The 20422-nt window shown below is 47.5% G+C and overlaps 1 protein-coding gene across 14 annotated transcripts in view; it reads left to right on the top strand.

Annotated features, from left to right (window-relative positions):
• The window catches only part of MBNL3 (muscleblind like splicing regulator 3), a 97589-nt gene that overhangs the window by 47328 nt on the left and 29839 nt on the right, over positions 1-20422 (top strand). For all 14 annotated transcript variants that reach the window (XR_015702688.1, XR_015702687.1, XM_087748993.1 and 11 more), the window contains one exon: positions 15510-15674. Coding sequence is in view for 12 of the 14 variants with exons in the window: in XM_087748993.1 (XP_087605119.1) it covers positions 15510-15674 (165 nt within the window). In the remaining 2 variants the exon portion in view is untranslated. The remainder of the gene's footprint in view (positions 1-15509; positions 15675-20422) is intronic.

The raw sequence follows: 20422 nt of genomic DNA, 5'->3' as shown, positions 1-20422 counted from the left end.
AAAAGTCTGGTGTATTTAGACTGAAAACTCTTCAGGCTGGGACCGTCTCATTCTGTGTTTGGGTAGTAACTGGAGCAGGACCCTGAGCTTGTAGCATCGATGAGTATTTGTATTCCCACAGCGAGAAATCCCCTGCTGTGGCCTTGTGCGATAAAGCATAGATTGAATTAAGAGGGTTTTTATTGTTGTTGTTTTGTGTTTCTCTGCATGGGTTTTTTGAAGAGTCCATGGTAATGTAAAATCTTTAGAAGTCTTTGCTCAGAATAGAGCTCACATTAGCTAGGACAGAAACACCACTGAAATTTTTTTGTTGTTCTTGTTTTGATTGTGCTAATTCTCAGGGAATGATTTTAAGCATCCTTCCAGAGCTTAGCCCAGCCAGAGGAAAAGTGTTAGCACTTTCCTTAATATTCCTTCTTTCTTTGTATCAGAGGCACTTTCACAAAAGTTTGTTCAGGGATATCCACCAGGGCCCTATCAGAAGTCCATCTATCTTGGTTTAAGCGAGTGAGAGCATTTTTTCCAGCCGGGTCTTCGGGTGCTCACTGACGTCGCACCAGTTGTGCTGCATTCCAGACTTGCTAATGACACTGGAGCTTCTTTGCAGCTACTCCTCTCACGTGGCTGGAGCGGCTGCAGATGTCCTCAGGAAAGGTCACTCTTCCTTGCAGAAAAAAGATCTCTCCTAGCCCGATCCAGTATGGGCCCGTCTCAGCTAAAAGCAAATGAATGTTTGCATCGCAGCTGACTCATCCCAGCTGCACCCGATCAGGGCAGTGAAAGGTCTTTTTCTTGTTGCCCTTTTAGGAAGGGATTGTGCTGTGTCTGAAGGTATCTCTTGTCAGTGGCAGAAGCAGAATATGTGAGGTCGGGTGTCTGCCTGCCTGCCTAAGGAGCTCATGTTGTTGAGATTGCTTTCTAATAGAAAACAGCCTTTAAAAGCTAATCCTTGCATTCCTCCTCATCTACAAAAAGGTTGAGCATCAGGCGGTCTGTACTGCACCGGTGACCGGGACAAGGATCAGCAGCTCAGAGTAGAAGTTGAGGGCAGGAGTTTGGAAAGCAGAGCAGTAATGTGGAAAGGGCAGAAAAACCCCACGGTAGTTAGATCAGTTTGCTTTTTGTGACTGAAGCCTGAATAAGCAAGCGTGTCCACATGGATCTGCTTTAGTTGCTTCTACCTCCCCCAGCTTATCTCTTCTGCTCTCAAACCTAAATAAGTGAATCTGGCAGTTACTAAAAACACAAACTCCAAAACCCCAAGCAAATGAAATGAAAGCCCTGATCAGTTCCATTCCTGTTGGGCTGCTGGGACAGACGGACAAATGGACACACATGCATGCACCCACACAACACATTGCTTTCTTAGCTGTTCTGGCACTTATACCAGTGCCACTCAGAGGAAAATTTAGGTCAGAATTTCTGGCAGGGCAAGAGTTGCATCCTGCAGGAGAAAGTGGATACATCCAACCCAGTAAGGCTGTACAACCTTTTCAGTGTCCTGTCCTACAGCTCTTGTTACAGAAGAGGGAACAGATCTAATCAGCAGCTATGTGGAATTAACCTTTCAGCATCTGAAATCACTGTTTCTACAAAATGCTTTATCTGTTAATGCCCATTCCTGGCACTGCATGGAGAAAACAGAACTCTCTCTTTGGATTTTGGAGTCTTTGGGCTCTCTATCACATAGTGACTCTGAATTCTGGGTCTGTAGGTCAGTGTGGAGTACAGGGTGAGCGGAAAGCCTGCTTGAGCAGACTGCCTTGCAGCCTCCATGTTGACTTATAGTCCTGGGAAGGGTTTATTACTTGACTCTGTGCAGCTGGAACCAAGAGCATGCTTTGGCTGAGTGAGGTAGGGAGTGTGAATCTGCACAGACCCTCACGAGACTCCATAACAGACCGGGGGAACGGAGGTCTGCGAGGAGTGTTGTAATTAGGACAGGTAGAAGTTTTGCTCTGGCAGAGGCTGTTTTAATCAATCCATCATAAATTAACAGGTTTTCAGATATAGGCACAGAATTTGGCATCCTGTCCCTTAAGGCTGGCTGCCTGCATGGTACTTGTGACTGGTGCATGTGAACTGTGGGTGAATGTCCTGCTGCTTGCAGTTTTAGCCCAGAACTGTGTTATTGCAAAATTCTGCTTTTGCCCATAGAGATGGCAGTGTATTATCTTTGGCATTGCAAGCCCATCGTGTTTACCTCCATGGAAAAAGGCCTGTCCTGTTGCCACTGCAGCTTACTGTGCTGCTCTGTGGGCTCGGGTCCTAACAAACATTTACACTGCCTTAACCTCCCTTTCACTTGAGATGGTAGCAAAGATTGGTCACATATCTGCTTTCTAGTGCCAGGCACTTCTTAAAGAGCACTTCTGAAGGTGTTCTCTTAAAAGAAAAATCCCCTCTGTGACTTAAATGTGCATACATTACCAGCCGTGATGAACAACATGCTAAAGTAGATCAGTCTGCAAAAGCTAACCAAGGTGGAATATTTGCCTAGGGCAAGGCAGGCTTTCTTTTTCTTTTTGTTTGTTTTTTTTCTTTGTTTTTCTTCCTTCCTTTTGCTTCAAGCCTTGCTGCCTCCTAGATGAAGGAGGGCTGTGATTCAATGTTGCTTGGCCTGGATGCCCTCTTGGGAAGCCAGGGCCCTTGTGAGATGTGTGGTCCTGGCCTGCTGTGCTTAGCAGGCTGCAAGAGCTCCCTTGAAGGTGCTTTTTGTATCTGCACCTTTTAATCCTCTGGCCAGCAGCAAGTTCATTATACCATGGGTGTCAAATCTGAGGCCTGGCATGGACTGGAAAGATTTGGCGTCCTTGCTCGGAGATGAGTGAGAGCACGTGGAGTTGGTGGCAGACAGTCAGCCCTTCCCCTGGTGGTCTGGTAGCTTCGCTGCTAAGCTGGAGTGAAGGGGAGGTGGGGTGCTGTGCACAAACCTGCCCGGCACATCTGGCTAAAACCAGAGCATGAGGCCACAGCTTGGTCTTTGGTGGACCTAACTGTAGCCAGAGAGGCACCACTATGGGAGAAAGTGGCTGGAGGGGTGGCTTCGATGTGCAGCAGGGCAGAGATGAATGGGAAGCAGTGAAGGGAGCCAAGCAGTGGGACGGAGAGGAGCTAGGGACAGCAGTGGGCAGCCATCGGGGTGAGGGGCAGGGGGAGCTGGCTTTGCTCTCTGCCTCTCTGCTGTTGGGCAGATCTCAGCCAAGAGCAGAAAGGTGTCCTCTGCCTTGGAGTAACAGACCCCCTGAGCTCAGACGGGCGTCCGGGAGCAAATCTTGGCTTGCAGTGGCAACCGAGGGCATCACCCTCTGCTCTATCTGCCTGCTCCCCTGCGGTCACCTCCTTCAGTGGCTTAAGTGGCACAGGGGGACTATCGTGTCCTGTTCTGACATCTCTTGGTGTTTCCAGCCGAAGGGTGGAAAGCTGGGGTGGCAGTGCCATGGTGTGCCCCAGCAGGAGACATCAGCATGCTTAGCAGAGCCCAGCCACCATCCTTCCCTGCTCAGGATGCTGCTGCGTTACCCCCCGGCAGCCCCTCGGTAGCTGAGGCTGAAGCACATCCTGCAGAGTTATTTTTTCCAGACTGAAGATTCTCCCTGGGAATTGTCAGCCCAGATGGAATTAATTTTTTTTTTTAAGCTTTTTTCATTATTTTTTGAAAACCAGGAATCTGTTTATGCCCATTAAGCTGTTGTTTTCTGAGCAAAGCAACAACACAAACAAAAATTGGGCTAATCCTCAGTTGGTAAATTGTTATATTCTGCCGAGTTCTAAAAAAAAAAAAAACCACACACAAAAAAAACCCCAAAAAACAAAAAAACAAAACTCACCAACAAAAAAACCCAACCGAACAAAAAAAAACCAAAACCCAGCCACCCACAGATCTCCTTTTACTTGCAGTTTCATTTTGTTCTCCAAAACGCAGTGAGAATGAGGTTTTCTGAGCATGGCTTTGCCCTCCACAGGACAGGAGGGAGGGTTTGGGTCGGACACTTAGTTATCAATCTCTGTGCTTCCCTGTTTGCCTTCTCCCTTGTGTAAACTCAAGGAGCCAGGCCGCCGGAGGTGGTCACACGTCCGATATTTGTATTCATGAACACAGTGCTTTAACATTTATTCTCCTGGGCTTTAATGTACTTTGCTTGGTTCTGTCTATGTGTGGTTTGCCTGCTGCAATTGTAATATTCAACAGACGCTGTAGGTAGAGGAAGGTCAGAAGCATCAGCTTTCCATATGACCTTGACAGATTCAATCAGCCGGTGAAAGTTGCAGAATTGGATTATGGGATTTGCAATGAAAAAGTGGTTTAAGGGACAAGAGAAACTACACTTGGTATTTCCAAAAGCTGGCCTGGTATAATAGCGATCAGGAGGGACAGAACTGAGGGAGATGGAAGGTGGAAGACATATTAGAAATTTTATTTTGTTTGTTTTTCTGCAGGGTTTTGTGGTGGTTTTTTAATACAGTACTTGTGAAATATTGTTCCAGAGAGTGGCATGGTTTTTTTGTAATTTATTACAGAAGAAAAATCAGTGACATGCCAGTGTTTCTATCTTCCAGATAGAATTGATTTCTTTACTGACAAATAGTCTCACACTGAAACATTCACCCGCAGGAATATTAATGTTGCAGGATGTCACCTGCTTCGCCTCCTACTCTAAATACATGTAGTGATCCCAGGGCTAAACACGCTTCTAAAGGCGCTCTCTTCACCGGGCGCTAAATGCCTTCCTTCCTAATTGCTATCGATCAGTTGCTTGAGCAGGTCTGTGGCCAGGGATGTCTGTAAAAGCTTATTTCACTTGGTGAGAGCCTGTATTTGATACTCTATTAAGAAACCTATTTTATTGTGCTTTTAACATTCCTGAAGCTGGGAGAGTAGTGGAATAATACTTGGAAGACGTTAAAAATGATCAGTTCAGAACTCTATAAATTGATGATACTTCTGTTTTAACCGCATTTCAGATATGTGGTGGTAACAGACTGATACGGTTCACAAAACATAGCCTAATCACAATGTATCGGCAGATACAAAAGAAAATAACTTGATGAAGTCTTTATTCCTTTCTTTTGTGGAATGAGATTGCTGTTCATTGCAAGTAGTAATCTCTCAGATAAACATGTTTTTCTGCTCTGTGGCTCTACAGCTCATAAAAAAAAATATACTTGGACAGTGCCGTACTCTTCTAATATATATTTCTTAGACTTGGTAAACACTGTCCATTGCTTGGAGCAAGCAAAAATGTTCCACAAACTAAAAAAGTTAAAAGCAATACACGTTTTTCATTGAGCATAACAGAGCATACCATTGGCCTGAATGAAGAGAGCTTGGCAGGAGAACAGAGCTGGAAAGAGTTGTCAAGATGTAAAAATATAATGAAGGAGCTACAGGGCTTTTCCCCAACAAAGTAACTGCTCTGAGTTTGTAAGAACCTTCAAGTATAACAAACAGCTTGGAATGAAAATCCTGCGTGAAAACAGGAGGACAGCCACGACCTCTTTGTGCTGTCCTGGGGAAATTCAGCAGAACATTGCTGTATTCAGCAATGTGCAAAAGTAAAACTTCACTCACAGCAGCTCTCGGCTTCCCTAATTGCCAGGTGAATGAGGATCTGGGAGTTTAGGCTGGTGCCTGTGGCTGCTTAGAGGCTACTGGAATACAGTAGTTTCATGTCCCCCCCTGTTTCTAATTACAATTAAAAATATGGTGGGGTGATGGTACTTGTTTAAATACTTGAGCTCCATGCTAACGAGCCATCCTTTCTGTGCGGAGCTGGATTTGCCTGCTGAGTTCAGTGGTTTGAAGTTCTTGGCAACAGCTGTGAGTACCTGTCACTGGTTAAGGTGATACCAAAAAGGGAGGCGAGGATGCAGAAACGCTGCTGTCTCTGCTTTATTTTTCTCTCCTGCTCTGGTTTGAGCTGTATAACAAAACCAAGCTTGACAAACGTTTTGAGGCTGCAGACTTCGTAAGAGAGTCCCAGATAAGCATGTTTGGATCCTAGCAGAGTGCATCTGATCTTGAGAAACCCCCTGTCCAAGCGCTTTGCAGTTTTATACACTCTACTTGAAAGGACTGGCATCTGCAGTAGGATTTGTCCACACTGTACATCTATTTGTTCCCAGCGTTTTGCATCTGATGACTCTCTTGCCCTGTTGTGAGTGAAGCGATGTTATGTGCTCAGTATGCTGCTTTTTTTTTTAATATTAGTGAAATTGTTCAGCTGCTAAACTGTTTCTGCCACACGATGGGAAGCATGTCCCCTGCTTGGGCAAAGTGCTGCTGTTCCTCACATGATGCCCGCTGATGGAGACCTGTCCCATTGTACAATAGGTAGATGACCAAAGCCCCATCCAGCTTGGACACGGGCCGCAGCGGGTGTGCGCCTGGTGGCAAGGGGCAGCTTGCTTTCCAGTCCTGTGGTGGAGCAGAGGGCTTCAGCGCAGTGTATTCCCCCGAGCCAGTGGGATGGAAGGGCACAGCCTCTTCAGCCCCGGTTTGTGTCTGTGATAGAGGCTGGCTTTCACAGACAAAGGCCGGAATGACAAAGAGGTGGAGGTGTTACAGGTCTCTAGCAGTGTTTGTTCAGCAGTCCCCTCAGCTGGCTGTTGGCAGCTTTTGTCTGGACTGAAATACATTTGCAAAAATGATGCTGACATTTTTTTCTTCCTCCTGTCCTTCCTTCCATATCCCTGCGAAGCAAAAATATCCTAGCAGGGCAGTCACACGGGGGAGACGGGGAGGCTGAAGAGCAGCACCAATGTGCTAGACAGGGATTTTTGTCTCTGCTTCCCATTCCTTCTGCATTTTTCTGACTTACTGGACTGAAATGGCTGTGTTTGCCGGACTTGGTTTTTTAAGGTTGCAGAGGAATATAATTTTTTAAGCCCAAACCCCTACAGTTATTTATTTACCTCCTGGTTATCCTCCCAGGGCTCTCCCCCACAGCTGTAGGGAGAGGAGAACTGGGCAAACTGGGACTGTGCAGAATGCACCAGCCTGACTTCAGCAGGGTGAACACAGCATGCCTGCTTGGTTTGCTCCGAGGGCTTTCTAGCTGCCTTGCACTTGCACATGCCACTGAGCTTTGCTTTGAGCTTTCAGTTCAAAAGGACCCAAATCTCTTGTCATAGCTGCCGAATGTCACTCACTTTCATTTGAAATCATGCAAAACATCAGGGTTCACTCATTTCAGTCAAAATCAAGTCTAGACTTGCTCAGAAAGGGCTTGACCTGACATTCATTGAAGCCATGAAATTCAGTCACTGTTTCAGCGACGAGCTGGAGCTGCCTTGAGAGTGCTGGGAGCCTTGGTAGTCCTGGGAGCTTGCGACAGAGATTCAGGTTTTTCCACTGAAGCTGTGTGGAAAGGCAGGTCTGACTCTTGTCCTCTGTGCCCTGACAAAAGACATGTCCCTGTTCGCCTGAGCAGCCCTGGCTCGGAGCTGACACGCTGCTGCCGCGGCTCAGAGCGTTGTTCAGATCAGCATAAAATCTGAAGAGGTTTCTCAAGCGACTGCAGGGGAGCGGAGTTGGGCCACAATAACACCTGGGGTGTTTTTAGCAGTTTTCTTCTCATCTGTCTGCACAGGCTCAGGGAGGTGGCTCTTTGGACCCAGAGGTGGGAAGTTCAAAGAGGTTAGGCAAAGCTCATCCTAGAGACGTCGTAAAACTGTGGTTTGTGCTTTTTATGAGCTATTTGAATCCTATTTCCAGCAAATTATATATTCGTGAACCGTACTTGTTTCTAGGTAGAACATGCATTTCAGAGGGTCTATATCATCCATACCTGGAAGCTACCAGATTAACCTTAGCTCTAGCATTTTTATCCACATATATTGAAATTGAAACTTCTGTATGGTAGGAAGTCTACACTGCTTCCCTTCCCTTCGAGGCTGATTGCCATCTGGTAATGCTAACTAGAAGATACGTTTTGCTTTTTCTTTTCAGCTGTGATCTGTTCACAGCAGGATCCATGCCGTAACAGCAGCCTTTGGGCTGTCTGTAAATGGGTGTTACACCTGCATTTGAAAAATGTCAGCAACTAGCTGTGCTGTATTTTTTTTTTTTATTGCTGTTACAAGTAACTTCGGACCACCAGCTTCTTTGTACCCAACATTGTGTACAAATGTATGCTTGATGGCAAGTAGGAGTGCTGGCACAGGAGGGGTGCAGAGCACTAACTTTCCAGCATCCCTACAGGTGTCCAGAGAGGAGCAGAAAAAGCAGTAGAACTGGAAAGCCTTTGAGATGGGTTATTTCAGAGAGATGGGGAGGATGGAGTGCTGGCATTAGATTTGGGAGTCTTTGACGTGGCACAACTCAGTTTCCAAACAAGACAGGGAACAAAGCATAGGAGAAACTTTTATGTGACAACCCACAACAGCTTGGAAAACTGAGTTCAGTGGCAGTCTGGAAGGATGTACTTGGCAAGACTGTTCAGTTTTGTTTTGCTCTGATGACTTGAATGATGGCATAGAGAGAGTGTGCTTGTTAAATTAGTAGGGTGCTCTGAGCTGGGAGGAACTACAGACACTTTAGAGAACCAGCGTGGAGTTGCAGGTAATCTTGGCAGGCTGGCAAAGTAGTCCATAAAAAAGGGGTGCGAGTTCAATAAAAACAGTACGAAATATTGCATTTAAGTGAATCAGCTGCATAATACAGGATGCACATGGCCGGGTAGGCAGTAGTTCTGGAAAAGGCTTGTTGAGAGTGAATGAAAAATGGTACAATGTTAGAAGGAAAGAAAATGTCATGCAGGGATGTATAAGCAGCAGTGTCATCTGCAGGACATGTGAAAAAAACCTTTGTACCTGCACAGCAGTGGAAAGGGGTTAGCTGGAGTGCAGCGCCCCGTGCATGCACACACGTCAGCAGGGGTGCAGGCTGACCGGGGGAGCAGCCTAATGAAAGGCTCGGAGACCATGCTCACGAAGTTGAAAGAGCATGGTTTGCATAGTCTGAAGCAGAGAGGTCTGAGGAAGGGGGATAGATGTGACTGCAGCCTTTAAGTATGGGCCCTTCCTCAAAGAGAAAGGGAATAATTCCTGTTCTGGCCCTCTGGGGTAAGACAAGTTTTAGGCTTCGGTTACAGGAGGAGCAAAACTGCAGTTGAGAATCAGGAAGAGTTTTAAAGCTGCAGGGGGAGTGATGTGCTGGAGTCCCTTGTCTGGGAAATACACAAGTAATAGGTACAAAGAAAATAGGTGAAGTTGATCTGTGTAGGCCTAGGGGTGATGTGTCACTTTTCTACATCCTTCTAGACCTGCTTTTTAGGATCCTTGTAGGTGGGCTAACAGCCTTCCATGAGAACACGTTCGAGGAGTGCTTTGTACATAATTACGCTTTAAAACCTCTCTGTAAAAGTGAGCTGCTCCAACACTGTGAGGAGAAAAGCATTGCTGTTAAGCAGAAGTTATACGATGTGCTGTGCCAGGGTCAGTGTTCAAGGGAGGTTGCAGGGTTGTACTTCTCCCTGACTCGGCTGGCAGCATAACTTTTAACATTTCATTAGCCTGTAGAAAGGAATTGCAGATAAGGTATGCACAGAGCTAGGCTTTGAACTGCAGCGAGTGACAGCTTGGCTGCATGAACACCTATCTGTGAGACCTAACACTCACTAATGATCAGGCTGACTAGTTGGCTCCAGCCTCCTTTGTTTTCCAGTTGAAAACATGCTATTTCCATGCTATTTGTTGTTTGCCAAGCAGAAGGTGTTTGCTCCAGCAGTGTGATGGACAGCCGTCTCCCTTCCTCCCTGCATCACAGCTCTCTACCTGTGCGGAAAGAGCAGTGCGATGCAGCATTGGAGGTGGCGGGATGAGCCACGCCGTGCAGCATTGGAGGTGGCGGGATGAGCCACGCCGTGCAGCATTGGAGGTGGCGGGATGAGCCACGCCGTGCAGCATTGGAGGTGGCGGGATGAGCCACGCCGTGCAGCATTGGAGGTGGCAGGATGAGCCACGCCGTGCAGCCAGCATGCCAGTTGCTCAGCCCTGGAGCAAATTGCTTAGGGACAAATGGTAGCGAGCACGAACCACTTGAGTTGGGGTGGTGGATGGACAGTGTTCCCAACACCCTGGTGGTTTGCTTTCCTAGAAGGGTAACTTTGAAGCTGCAAGTCCCTGTAGAGTGGGCGAAGGACTTGGAGCTTGGGCATTACCAGATACCAAGTCTGCCTCCCAGTAACTCTCTTTTCTTAGAGAGCAGATGGCAGTAGGGGTAGACCTGAAGCAGCATATGCTGCTCAGTACGTGTTCTTAGCTGTGCTGCATGGGCACAGGGATGAAGCCCAGAGCTCCCCCCTTTCTGCCTCCCACTGTTGCATGACAGTTCACGCTTCGTGGGCAGCTCTGCAGCCTGCTCTCTGCCTGCCCTCCAGATTTGGGGGCAGACACCGTGGTGGCTGAGGTTGTATTGCATATGTGAAAGCCATGCAGGCGTGAGGATCCCAGCCAGGAGAAGGCCTCTGTGTGCATGGGCAGAGTGGGATGGAAAGCAGAGAGCATTTCATGCCTCGGTGCTGGAGTGGCAGGCACTAAGTAAGCAGGGCCAGCGCATCTCTGAATGTGCCTCCCCACTGAGTTCTTCTTGCAGGGGGTGGAAATCTGCTGCTTCATGCAGGGAAAAGTTATGCAGACAAGCTGTGTTTTGGTGCCTGGTTTTGTGCAAAACATGGAAATCCTTTCCTGCGTGGTCTCTTTTCATTCTTTTTGCTGTCAGTCATTGCACATGTCATCAGTGTCTGTGGAAAAGACAGCATGGTCAGGACACAAGCCTACTACAGCCTCCAGTGTGTGAAAAGCAACATTAGCTTAAAGATTTTCACATGAGAACTGCTGGTGATTGACAGGACATACAGTGCAGTCATTAAAACCAGAAACCTGTGTCTGCTCTGGAACCCCTTGCTGGTGTCCAGGATTAAAGAGACCATAACAAACTGCATTACTGGTGCAGACGTGAGCAAGCCTTGGGTTTGTGCTGGAAACCTTGTTTCTGCAGCACAGTTCAGCTTGCTTCAGCAGCCAACGAGAAGAGAATTTGTGCAGCATGCTTAGGGTAGGTTCATCCAGCCTGGTACTGTACCCAGCATGCTCTTATTTGCATCCCTCCGAGCTAGGATGCAGATGACAAGGTGCAGCCCAGCAGACTGCAAACAGCCAGGTGTAGTGCAGGTTTTTCTACTGGATTTAAGTGTGCTGCCATCAGTGCTGCACTCAAAACAGCTGGCTTTGTTGCACTGCAAGCTGCTGTCACGTTAGCTAGTGTCAGATGCCAGCCATTTACAGTATGCGCCATCACAGCATGACTTAAGTTGGCAACACAGAGTCAATCACATGCCAGCAGCCTACTGTAAGGGTGGGGGAGTGTGTGGGAAGAGGGGGGGAGAAGATACTCTTATAAAATCTTTTAATGATTTATTTTTAATATCCATTTTTCAAGCCTTGGGAAGTGCAGTCCATATGCTTTTCCCTCCTGGCTGTAGCTGGCAAAGCAGCTGATGAATATGGTCCTTCACACTCCTTCCATTTTGCGAGGAGCCAGAAGATACAGCTATATTTAGCATGTTACCAAGGCCAGCAGCAGAGTCTGTTGCTGGGTGGTGATTCCCTGGCTGCAGGCTCATGTGCTGGCCAGGACAGGGTGGGAATGTGCCTTCCCTGGAGTCAATACTCGTGCTAAATTAACAGCAACAAACTCCTCTGGTTACAGCAGGATGGCTGCACTGGTCTCAGCAGGCTCAGCACGCTGCTCGCTGACACAGGTCAGTCTCTGAGCACCGTGCCCCTTCCCGAGACATGCAGCAACCTACTCCATGTGCTAGGATGGTGCTTTTTGGTGCAGTGCTCAGCTGGGAGAGTGTCTCAGCAGGTTTCTGTGCAGGGCCCTGGGACTGTCCTGTGCCCTGTGCCGAGCATTTGGTGTGGTGGAGCCACAGCTAGTCCCTGCAGCAAAAGTGCGACTTTTAGTGTAAAGATGCTCATCTGAAACTTATGGGCTTGACTCCTGTTGTATTTTCTCATACTGTATTCCTAGGCCACCCAGGTATAAAATGGAGTTGTCCTTATTTGTCCCCAGCCCAGTATCCACAGAGCAGATTTGCTACCAGTTCCCTGTTGTTCTCCCTGCTGTGTTGCAGCTGGTACTGAGAAGTGAATAATGGCAGTTCCTTTGTCCTTCTGGCAGCTTTTGTAGAGCTGAAATTGGTCTTGAAGAGTGTCTGCATTGCTGAGAAGTGCTGAGAACTGTGGGCGTTGTGATGGAAGCGTAGAAGAAGGGATCACCCCTACCAGTGTTGGAGTTCAGAGGATACTAGGGATGCCCATCACTTTAGAGCGAGACATGTTGAAAGTTGTTTCATATCTGGATGTCTAAACTGGGAACATTTTGTGTCAGTCTCAATCACATCATCAGTTCCTAAAATTCATTGTCTGAGAGATGAAGAACCTACTGTGGTGTTGGAGAGGGCAACCCGACTCAGCTGTGGCTTCTAACCCATCCTGGTGAAACACAGTAGTTGATGATACTCAGGATCAAAATGATGGAGAGGCGGAGCTAGACTGAAGGTGTGGTTTTAAATCCGAGTGCAGCAGTGATTCATTTAGTCTTCCCGGAGCCCTAGGCGGCCTGACTGACAGCCGTGCTGCACTTCGCAGCCTTCGCTCTGCAGCAGCATCTACACAGCTCTCAGTTCCTTGCAGATACACGTCCTCATTGAAGCCAGTAGCACTCTGTGTGGATACTGGTTTCTGCTCACAGCTCTGTCTGCCGGATCAAGGCCTCGTGCTGTATGGGGTTATTTTGTTGGTAATAAAAACATTCTGTTTGTAGAACCTCCTGTTGGAATTAAACAAACTCTGTTTTGAGAAAAAAGTAGAACAAAGCTTCACACCAAGCTGGGGTGGCTGGTATCAATGACATGCAAAATTTCAGCAAAGTTCTTTTCAAGTTGAAGCAGGCCCTGTAAGTATTGTTTACAAAAAATAGTAGCTCTTCTCCATTCCTGCAGTGTAGAAACATTACACAGATTTATTCCAAATTTGGCAGAAATTAGTGTTTCCCAACCCAAAGCACTTGTGCCAAGTTTCTACCAGGAGGAATTTCTAAGGCTGATGTGTAAGCCCTTAAAGGCTAGAGCTTAGAATAGAGCAGCTGCCTGGCCATCGACAACCCGCTGCTCTGTGGGGTCTGCTCCTGGTCTGCAGCACCCTGAGCAGCCCCGCAGCAGTTGTGGAGGTGGGATGCTGCAGATGTGCTCTGAGCCTGAATGCTGGACTCTCGTTTGGTCCCAGGTGATGGGAAGGGCTGTGGATGTGGGCCCATGCAGCTGCAAAGATGCCATGAGAAGGATGACCCAAACCTATCTAGTGTTGAGGAGTCCTTGTCTTCCAGATTAATGCAGTTATTTACCATGTAGTAGTGCTGGGTCCTCTGAGCACCAGCCAGCTGTGCCGTGCCATTTTACCCTCACTTTACACAGCTGTAAGAAAGTGTCTGGTGATGAAGATTCATGTCCTTGGGGCCTGTGAGCAATTAACTCACTGCTGGGGATCTGGGGCTGTTGGATGGCTGAGAAGCCAAAACAATAGCATTAAAAAGCCTCTTTCTTTTTGAATTGGGTTGTTGGGAGCCACTGGGCTCTTCTAGGAGCAGGGCAGAGAGTTTCACTCCACAAAGGCAGGCTGCTGAAGTTTGGGAGTGTTTTTTCCTGTCCCAGTGGGTTTAGCCCATCACTTCTTGCATTTAATTATTTGCCTCTAAATAACAACAGGGAGCCAGTAGTTTTGTTTAACTCTGATCTCCTTGGAGCAGATAAGAGAGGAGCCTCTTTCTCATGACGCTCCATCGTACAGCGCCTTTCACACCGCAGACGGGCTCTGTAGCCCTTTTCCCAGCGAAGCCATTATCCCCGCCCGGAAAGGGGGCAGAGGATTTCCCCAGTGAAGCTGTTATCTCCACCAGGAAAGGGAGCAGAGGAAAGCACACATAAGGCTTGAGGATCTTTGGCTGCTCTCCAGCAACCTGCCCCTCTCTTGGCATGCTGAGGAGCCTGGCTGGGGGTTCAAAAGCAGCCCCTGCAGTGGGTCACGGTGTCGGCTTTGTGCAGTGGTACCCAGACTGTCCGGTGATCCCACCCGTATGTTTGTACAGGCAGAGACAGGTCTTAAAAATCCCCAGGGGAGCATCCTGGATGCAGGCAGGGGGTTTCCACCCGTCTGTGCCCTGGGTGCAGTGGTGTGTAATGAGTGTACCCGTGTGGACCTGGTTACAGGGTTACAGCTCTGCTGCGTCTGATCCTGCCGACAGGAGCAGGTATATGGGGTCACCTGATGTGCCCCTTTTTTGAACGCAGACTTAATTATGTTGAGACTGAGAACTCGGTGTCCGGCCCTTGACGAGAGTGCCAGAGACAGGCTGGGTAATGGATGGGTCTGCTCCTTTGCAGGCCGCAGGAACAATTATTAGTTATCTGTCATGCAGCAGCTCTGTGGTCCCCAGGCCTGGCCTTGTTTTATTAGGCTTTGAATAGCTACAGAAGAATTACTTCCTCAAAAAAATTCACCATAAGTTATTTATAGAATTTATGCATAAAGTTGCATAAAATGTTTCTTGTATTCTGCATGCCTCTGTTTCCTGCGGAGGGAATACGCAGAGAAAGAGGGGAAAACCCCCTGGTTTTCAATAATTATTTCAACGACAAAGTTTGTTACTAGTTTTCTGTGTTCAGTGGACTATTGGTATTTATCTTCCTATGTCTACTTGTAAACACTATTAAAGCAAGGTACAGTTTATAGATGTTTTTTAAAAGTGATGGTCTCAGTTGATTTGAGGTGATCTGTAACATAGTGATCCTTTGCTTTTTCAGCGCCACTGGCTTCCCTAGTGCTTATGTTTATTTGAGGGGCTTTTAACAAGTGAAAGTGTGAAGGGGAAATTGTCTCAATTCTCCCTCCTGTGACTACCAGTGCTCAGCATCTGACTACACACATGTTGAAGATCAGAGGTGCTGCTTTACAGAGCTGTCGTCTTAATGTTTTACCCAGCGCCGCTGGGGAAGTGGTGGAGACAGTTTTGTTTCTCGCTGTCTGGTTGTCAGGGCCAATTAAGTGGTCTGGTGTTGGGAGGGAGGGGAAAAACAACCCACACAAGAAAATGGGGAATTTTTGTTGTTGTTTCTGGAGCTGGTGCCACTAACTTCTCAATATACTGGTATTTATGTTAGGGATTTTTTGTTTTGTTTTGTTTTTTACAGCAATCATTTTAGCATCAGGAAGCCTAACTTACAGGTTTAGCTTGATAGTATACAGTTAGGAGAAGTCATGTTGCTCTTCTCTTGACCTAAGTATTGCACTTCTATAGAAAAATCACAAAAGAGGCGCAGTAGCTACCAAACTGCCTCTGCTTAGATGATTGTGTTGTTACAGTAACCCAAACAATCCTTAATTAAATTTCTCTGGCTGCCCTGAGCGTTACATTTACCGAAATGCTGTTTCATTATGTTTTTTAGGGCCGGTGTACCCGAGAGAACTGCAAATATCTCCACCCTCCCCCACACTTAAAAACACAACTTGAAATCAATGGACGCAACAACCTGATCCAGCAGAAGACAGCCGCAGCCATGTTTGCTCAGCAAATGCAGTTCATGCTACCAGGCGCGCAGCTACAGCCGATTGTAAGTTACAGCAATGAATTGGGTTCACGCTGCTCCACGTTTCTTTCCTGTTTGCTCATGGAGGCCCCAGCCCTGTGCTTTTGCTCAGGCGGTTGTTCATGCTGCGCGGAGTTGGGCAGCATTTTCCAGAGGGATATCTGATGCTACTTCTGCATCTTCTTGCAAGCTGTGGCTCGCCTTTCCTCTGGTAACTAAGGCGCTGCGAGATGCAGGGTATCAAGTGGAAGGGTCTTACCACCAGATGGATATTTGACTGGTTAATTCATGTACATCCCAGAAGTCCCGTGTGGCTCAATACCAACGGATCCTATTTTGGATAGCTGTTTTACACTGGGGTGAGGATGCTGGAGTTCTTCCACGCAGTGGCGAGAGGCTGGTTGACTCCCTTGGACTACGTACGTTGTACTGGTGGACTAAAATTGGGGAAGATGAATCCTACCCAGACCTTAATACCTTTTTATGTCTGGGAATGAGACACATTTCACTGCAGTTGTCCCAGCAGAGAGTAGTGCTGTTTTATACTAACAGCAGGAAAGATTTGTTTCTCTTCAGGTAAGGAGGGAAGCCTGTGAGAGACGGGTGTTTGCAGAGCAGGTAGTTCAGAGAAGCCTTCACTGCCTGTCCCTGCTGCAGCCTATCGACTAAAACAGGTTTTCAGGCTGGAGAACCCTGTTATGCCAGGGAGAGGATGGCTTGTGTCTGCTGGCTGCTGTATCGGGGATGGGGTGACATTTGTCAGCTGAGTTTGAGTCTGTCACTATGTATATTAAGAAATGTCAGAGGTCTTGAAGCAGCTCTTCAGTGCTGACATAAATAAGCTGTACATTTTTTTAACCCAGAGCCCAATTAGGAATTCTCCATTTAAAGTCGGGGTTGAATATTTTTCCTGGGGCAACCTGCACCTGATGTGCAGTTGTTGGGCGAGGTTCCCTGTGCTCTGCCACACAGGAGGTCTGACTGGATCCCTAGGACAGACTCTACCAGCCTGAAGATGTGCGAGTCTGTGAACCAACCTGCACTTGGCCCCTTGGTGCCCCACCTACAGCGCTTGGCTCCTGTGCCCAAATGAGGCTTCAGACTCAGCAGCTGCCACCCCAGCTTTGCCAAGCTGGAGTGTCTCTGCTTTATCCTCACAAGAGACTGGTGGAGGGTTCTTCCTTGCTGGATGCTGTTGTGCTGTTTGGTGTAAGAGCTTGCAATGATGCTGTGTTTCAGGAGGGGAAGTTGGCCAGTGTCCCTCCGTGATGGTGTTCTGCCACCGTACTGGGGCATTTCCCCAGTCTGGCATGTTCCTCCTGTCTTGTGAAGGCTCTTCCGTGTTCACCCTCACTCTGGTCATCCTCCGTGTATGTTAGCAGCTTTATTTTCACCCTGCCGTATAAACTAGGAAAATGCTGTGTATTCTTCCCATTTCGAAGTTGGAAAAGTGAGGCAGAAGAGAAAACGGGCCACAGAAAAAGTCCTTAGTTGCTCTGCACCTTAAGGTCTAATCTGCTGTAATCTTTGCACCTCTTTTTGTGGAGTTCACTTTTCACGAAAGTACGTGCGCGTGAGAAGGAAATCCTGAATTCCCACAAAATGGTAGCACTGGTTTCCTAGCCCTGTACCAAAAGCAAACCTTTCCTGTTTGGGGTTTTCCTCTGTGGGGAATTCACAGTGGATGCTCTTTGGCTGGCTATTCAAAACATCTTTGGGATTTCCTCTTTGGAAAGTTCCCATCTTCCCATTTTGCAATCTTGCAGGTCCAGTTCACTCCTCCTGCAATTTCACTCCTGCCTTTTAAATTGCCTCTGAGACTGAATCTGTCGGTTTGTCTGGTTAGTGCTCTCATTTCAGAAGTAACCTTATCTGATGAGAAAGGTCCCTGGTTTCTAAATTATGCCATGAGAGACATGGGCAAAGAAGAAAAATAAAGATTTGTTCTGCAATGACTGCTCCCTTCCTGCTTTCCCACACTTTGCTCAGAGTAAACGGGCTCTTGGTCTAATTCCTGCTGCCTGACTTGTTCCACACCAATTTCAGGACAAACAAGAGATTGCTCTTTCACCTGCCTTTGATTTCCCAAAGATGCTGCCAGTGGAAGCAGGCTTTGAGAATTTTTCTCTCTAAATGAGAAGGGTGGGGCCTCCTTCTGGCTACACATGAAATTCTTCAAAGCAGAAGTTATTATATCAGATGCAGCAGCAGAACAAATCCCATGTGATCAGAAAGCTGATCAACGGGATGCCTGCTTAATTGGGATGCTTGCCAGAGACAAGATTTGGAACAGTGTGCTTAATAGCTCCAAACAATAGCTGAATGCTTAGACATTTTAAAGTGCATTTTCACCAAAAAAGCTACTGTGTTTTTTTAAAAAAAAAAAACACGCACACACAAAACAAAAAACCCATTACCAAACCACCAGCACTTGACATAGCAGTTTTTCACCACGCTTGCTGAAATGGCATTGAATGTGTCTGTCTGTGAGCTTGCATCTAAACATTCACCAGCAGATCTTCTTGCACCACCGCTGACATCCAGCAAGAGTTAATCTTCCCGTTGAACCAAGAGCCAGGACCCTGATGATGGCTGTTTAATGAATGTGCTTCTTGGAGAAGAACCGTGTCCCAGGTGGGCTGCCTGCTGCACGCTGCTCACGGAAGCCTACTAGGTGTGAATTAATGGTTGCTAGTGTGAGCTTATTTCTCGTAAGTCTCTGGTTGCTCTCTGTTGCTGCTAACCATTCGTGCGAAGCTGAGAATCACATGAATGTTTGGTGCCCATGATGCAGTTTTAAACAGACTGCTTCGTACAGCACTTTAAAACAAGTCAGGCAAGGACATGGAGCAGACTATTTGCTCAGCATCGTAGATTTGTCTGGGAGAGACCTTGGAGAGACCATGTAGGTGCCAAGTAGGAAGATTCTAGTATTGACTTTTGAAAGTCCAAATTCACCTTGACTGCTGGCTTTGGTTGAGCTGTGCTGGAAGCTCTCTGGGCTGGTTTTGTGCCTCCGTCTCTGTTAGACTGTGTAAAAGTCAGGTTGAAGGTGGATAGATTGATACGGAGAGCGATTTTGGTCAATGCTGTGTCTGGTTTCTCAGATACAGTCACTTTGAGCCATGTGTGTGCCAAAGTGAGACCACACAAAAAGTGCTGCGCCCTGGGCCTGATCGCTACCCTGTCCGTTCTGCGTTGTCCCTTTGCAGCAGTGCGAGACAGACTTCTGGAGCTGGCCGTGGAGGTGCTTCAGCACTGGCTCCGAGTTGACCTGGTGGAGCAGGGCAGTGGCTTGCATAGTGCTGCCCTGTTTTAGCAGTTGGATAGAGCAGGGCAGTGCTGCCTCTGCTGCTGCCCTGGGAAGCTATTTCCCTGCGCTGAGCTCTCTTTGTTTTCAAGCTCTTCATCTTTTCTTCCTGTCAAGGTCTTTGTAGCCAGGACTGTCTTAACAGTTCTGAGTCACCCATGCCCCTGAAGACAGCCCAGACTTTAACCCAGCCCTGCATCCCCTCCTGGGCCAGTGGTGCCCTGCTGCTGCCCCTCGGTGCTGATGGAGGGGTTGAAGCACAGAGTGACCAACTCGCTCGACCAGTGATGCTTGGAACAAGTGCTGGAGCAGATTTCAACAGGTGTTTTGGGCATGTTCCATGCAGCAAAAACCTAATCTATGTCTCAGCCTCTAGTCAAAGGCACACTAGGAATGAACACACGTACCCTGGCCCACCCGGGAACTGGTGTCTGCCAAAAGACAGTGCTGTGGGGCGCTAACACTGACTTGTACACTACAGCAGCCCACAAATGAGATACCCTTTGAGCTAGGAGTGTGTCTTTGTGATCTGATTGAGGAAATGAACATCTGTGGTGGTAGGTAGCTGGATGCTTTGGCCTGTTGGATTCACTCCAGCATGCTCAGCCTTCAGGTTAGAGGAGTGGTTTTACAGCCAGCCCCATGCAGTTGCATTGGAGGGGAACACAGGTTTTTGCTTTTTCTGAACAGCATCAATTATGTTTTCAATATCAGGGTCTTCAACCTTGTCAGTACGAGATCTTTATCTTGTATGTTTCTATCACCAGACTGTAATAAAAGCTGCTGCTGTTTTTTGTGTGCTTTCCATGTGTAGCTGCTTAGCAGTGACCTGTCTCCCCTCCTTCAGGCCATCAACACCTCTGTATTTATACCAGGTCTCTCATTTTCAGGCTTTCCCTTTTTAGGGTCTGAGGTAACTCAGAATCAACACTTGCTGGCTGAGGCAGCGCTTGTGTTCGACAAAACACCAGCCGCTCCTCTGCCTTCCTCTTCACACTCGCTCTGTGTTTCATCTCTAGCGTTAGCACGATTTCTGCTAGGCAAATTGAATGCAACTTCTAGTTTGTTAACAAAATCAGCTGTTCCAGGTTCTGTCACCACCAGTGGTGACAAATGCCCCTCCCTGGGACGGTCCCTTCTCTCTGCTCATGCCTTCAACCCAACAGCTCCTGTGCTCGGGGTCTGTGTGAGGAACTCAGAGCTGTCAGAGTCCTTGGCAGCCCTCCCCCGAGACGTGTTCTTACAACAGCCATTTCAGCCTCTCTCTTCCTTTTTTTTTTTTTTTTTTAATTCTTACATGCATTTTAATACTCAGTAAAGTAGTCTTGTGAGCTGTTACTGGTCTGAACCCCTCTGCTGCTGCACTGTAACCTGTTTCCCTCTGCTCAGGAATTACTGGTAGTGTCTACATGTGGTACGGTTAATAAAAGGTAGTTTGCAAGGAAACCTGCCCCTGTATTTC

This window comes from Nipponia nippon, unplaced genomic scaffold, assembly GCF_047370975.1.
Source record: "Nipponia nippon isolate SJK-2023a ecotype South Korea unplaced genomic scaffold, ASM4737097v1 scaffold_12, whole genome shotgun sequence".
In the NCBI taxonomy this organism is placed as follows: domain Eukaryota; kingdom Metazoa; phylum Chordata; class Aves; order Pelecaniformes; family Threskiornithidae; genus Nipponia; species Nipponia nippon.
Note: the sequence above shows the minus strand (reverse complement) of the source record. Positions and strands in the feature narration are given on the sequence as shown.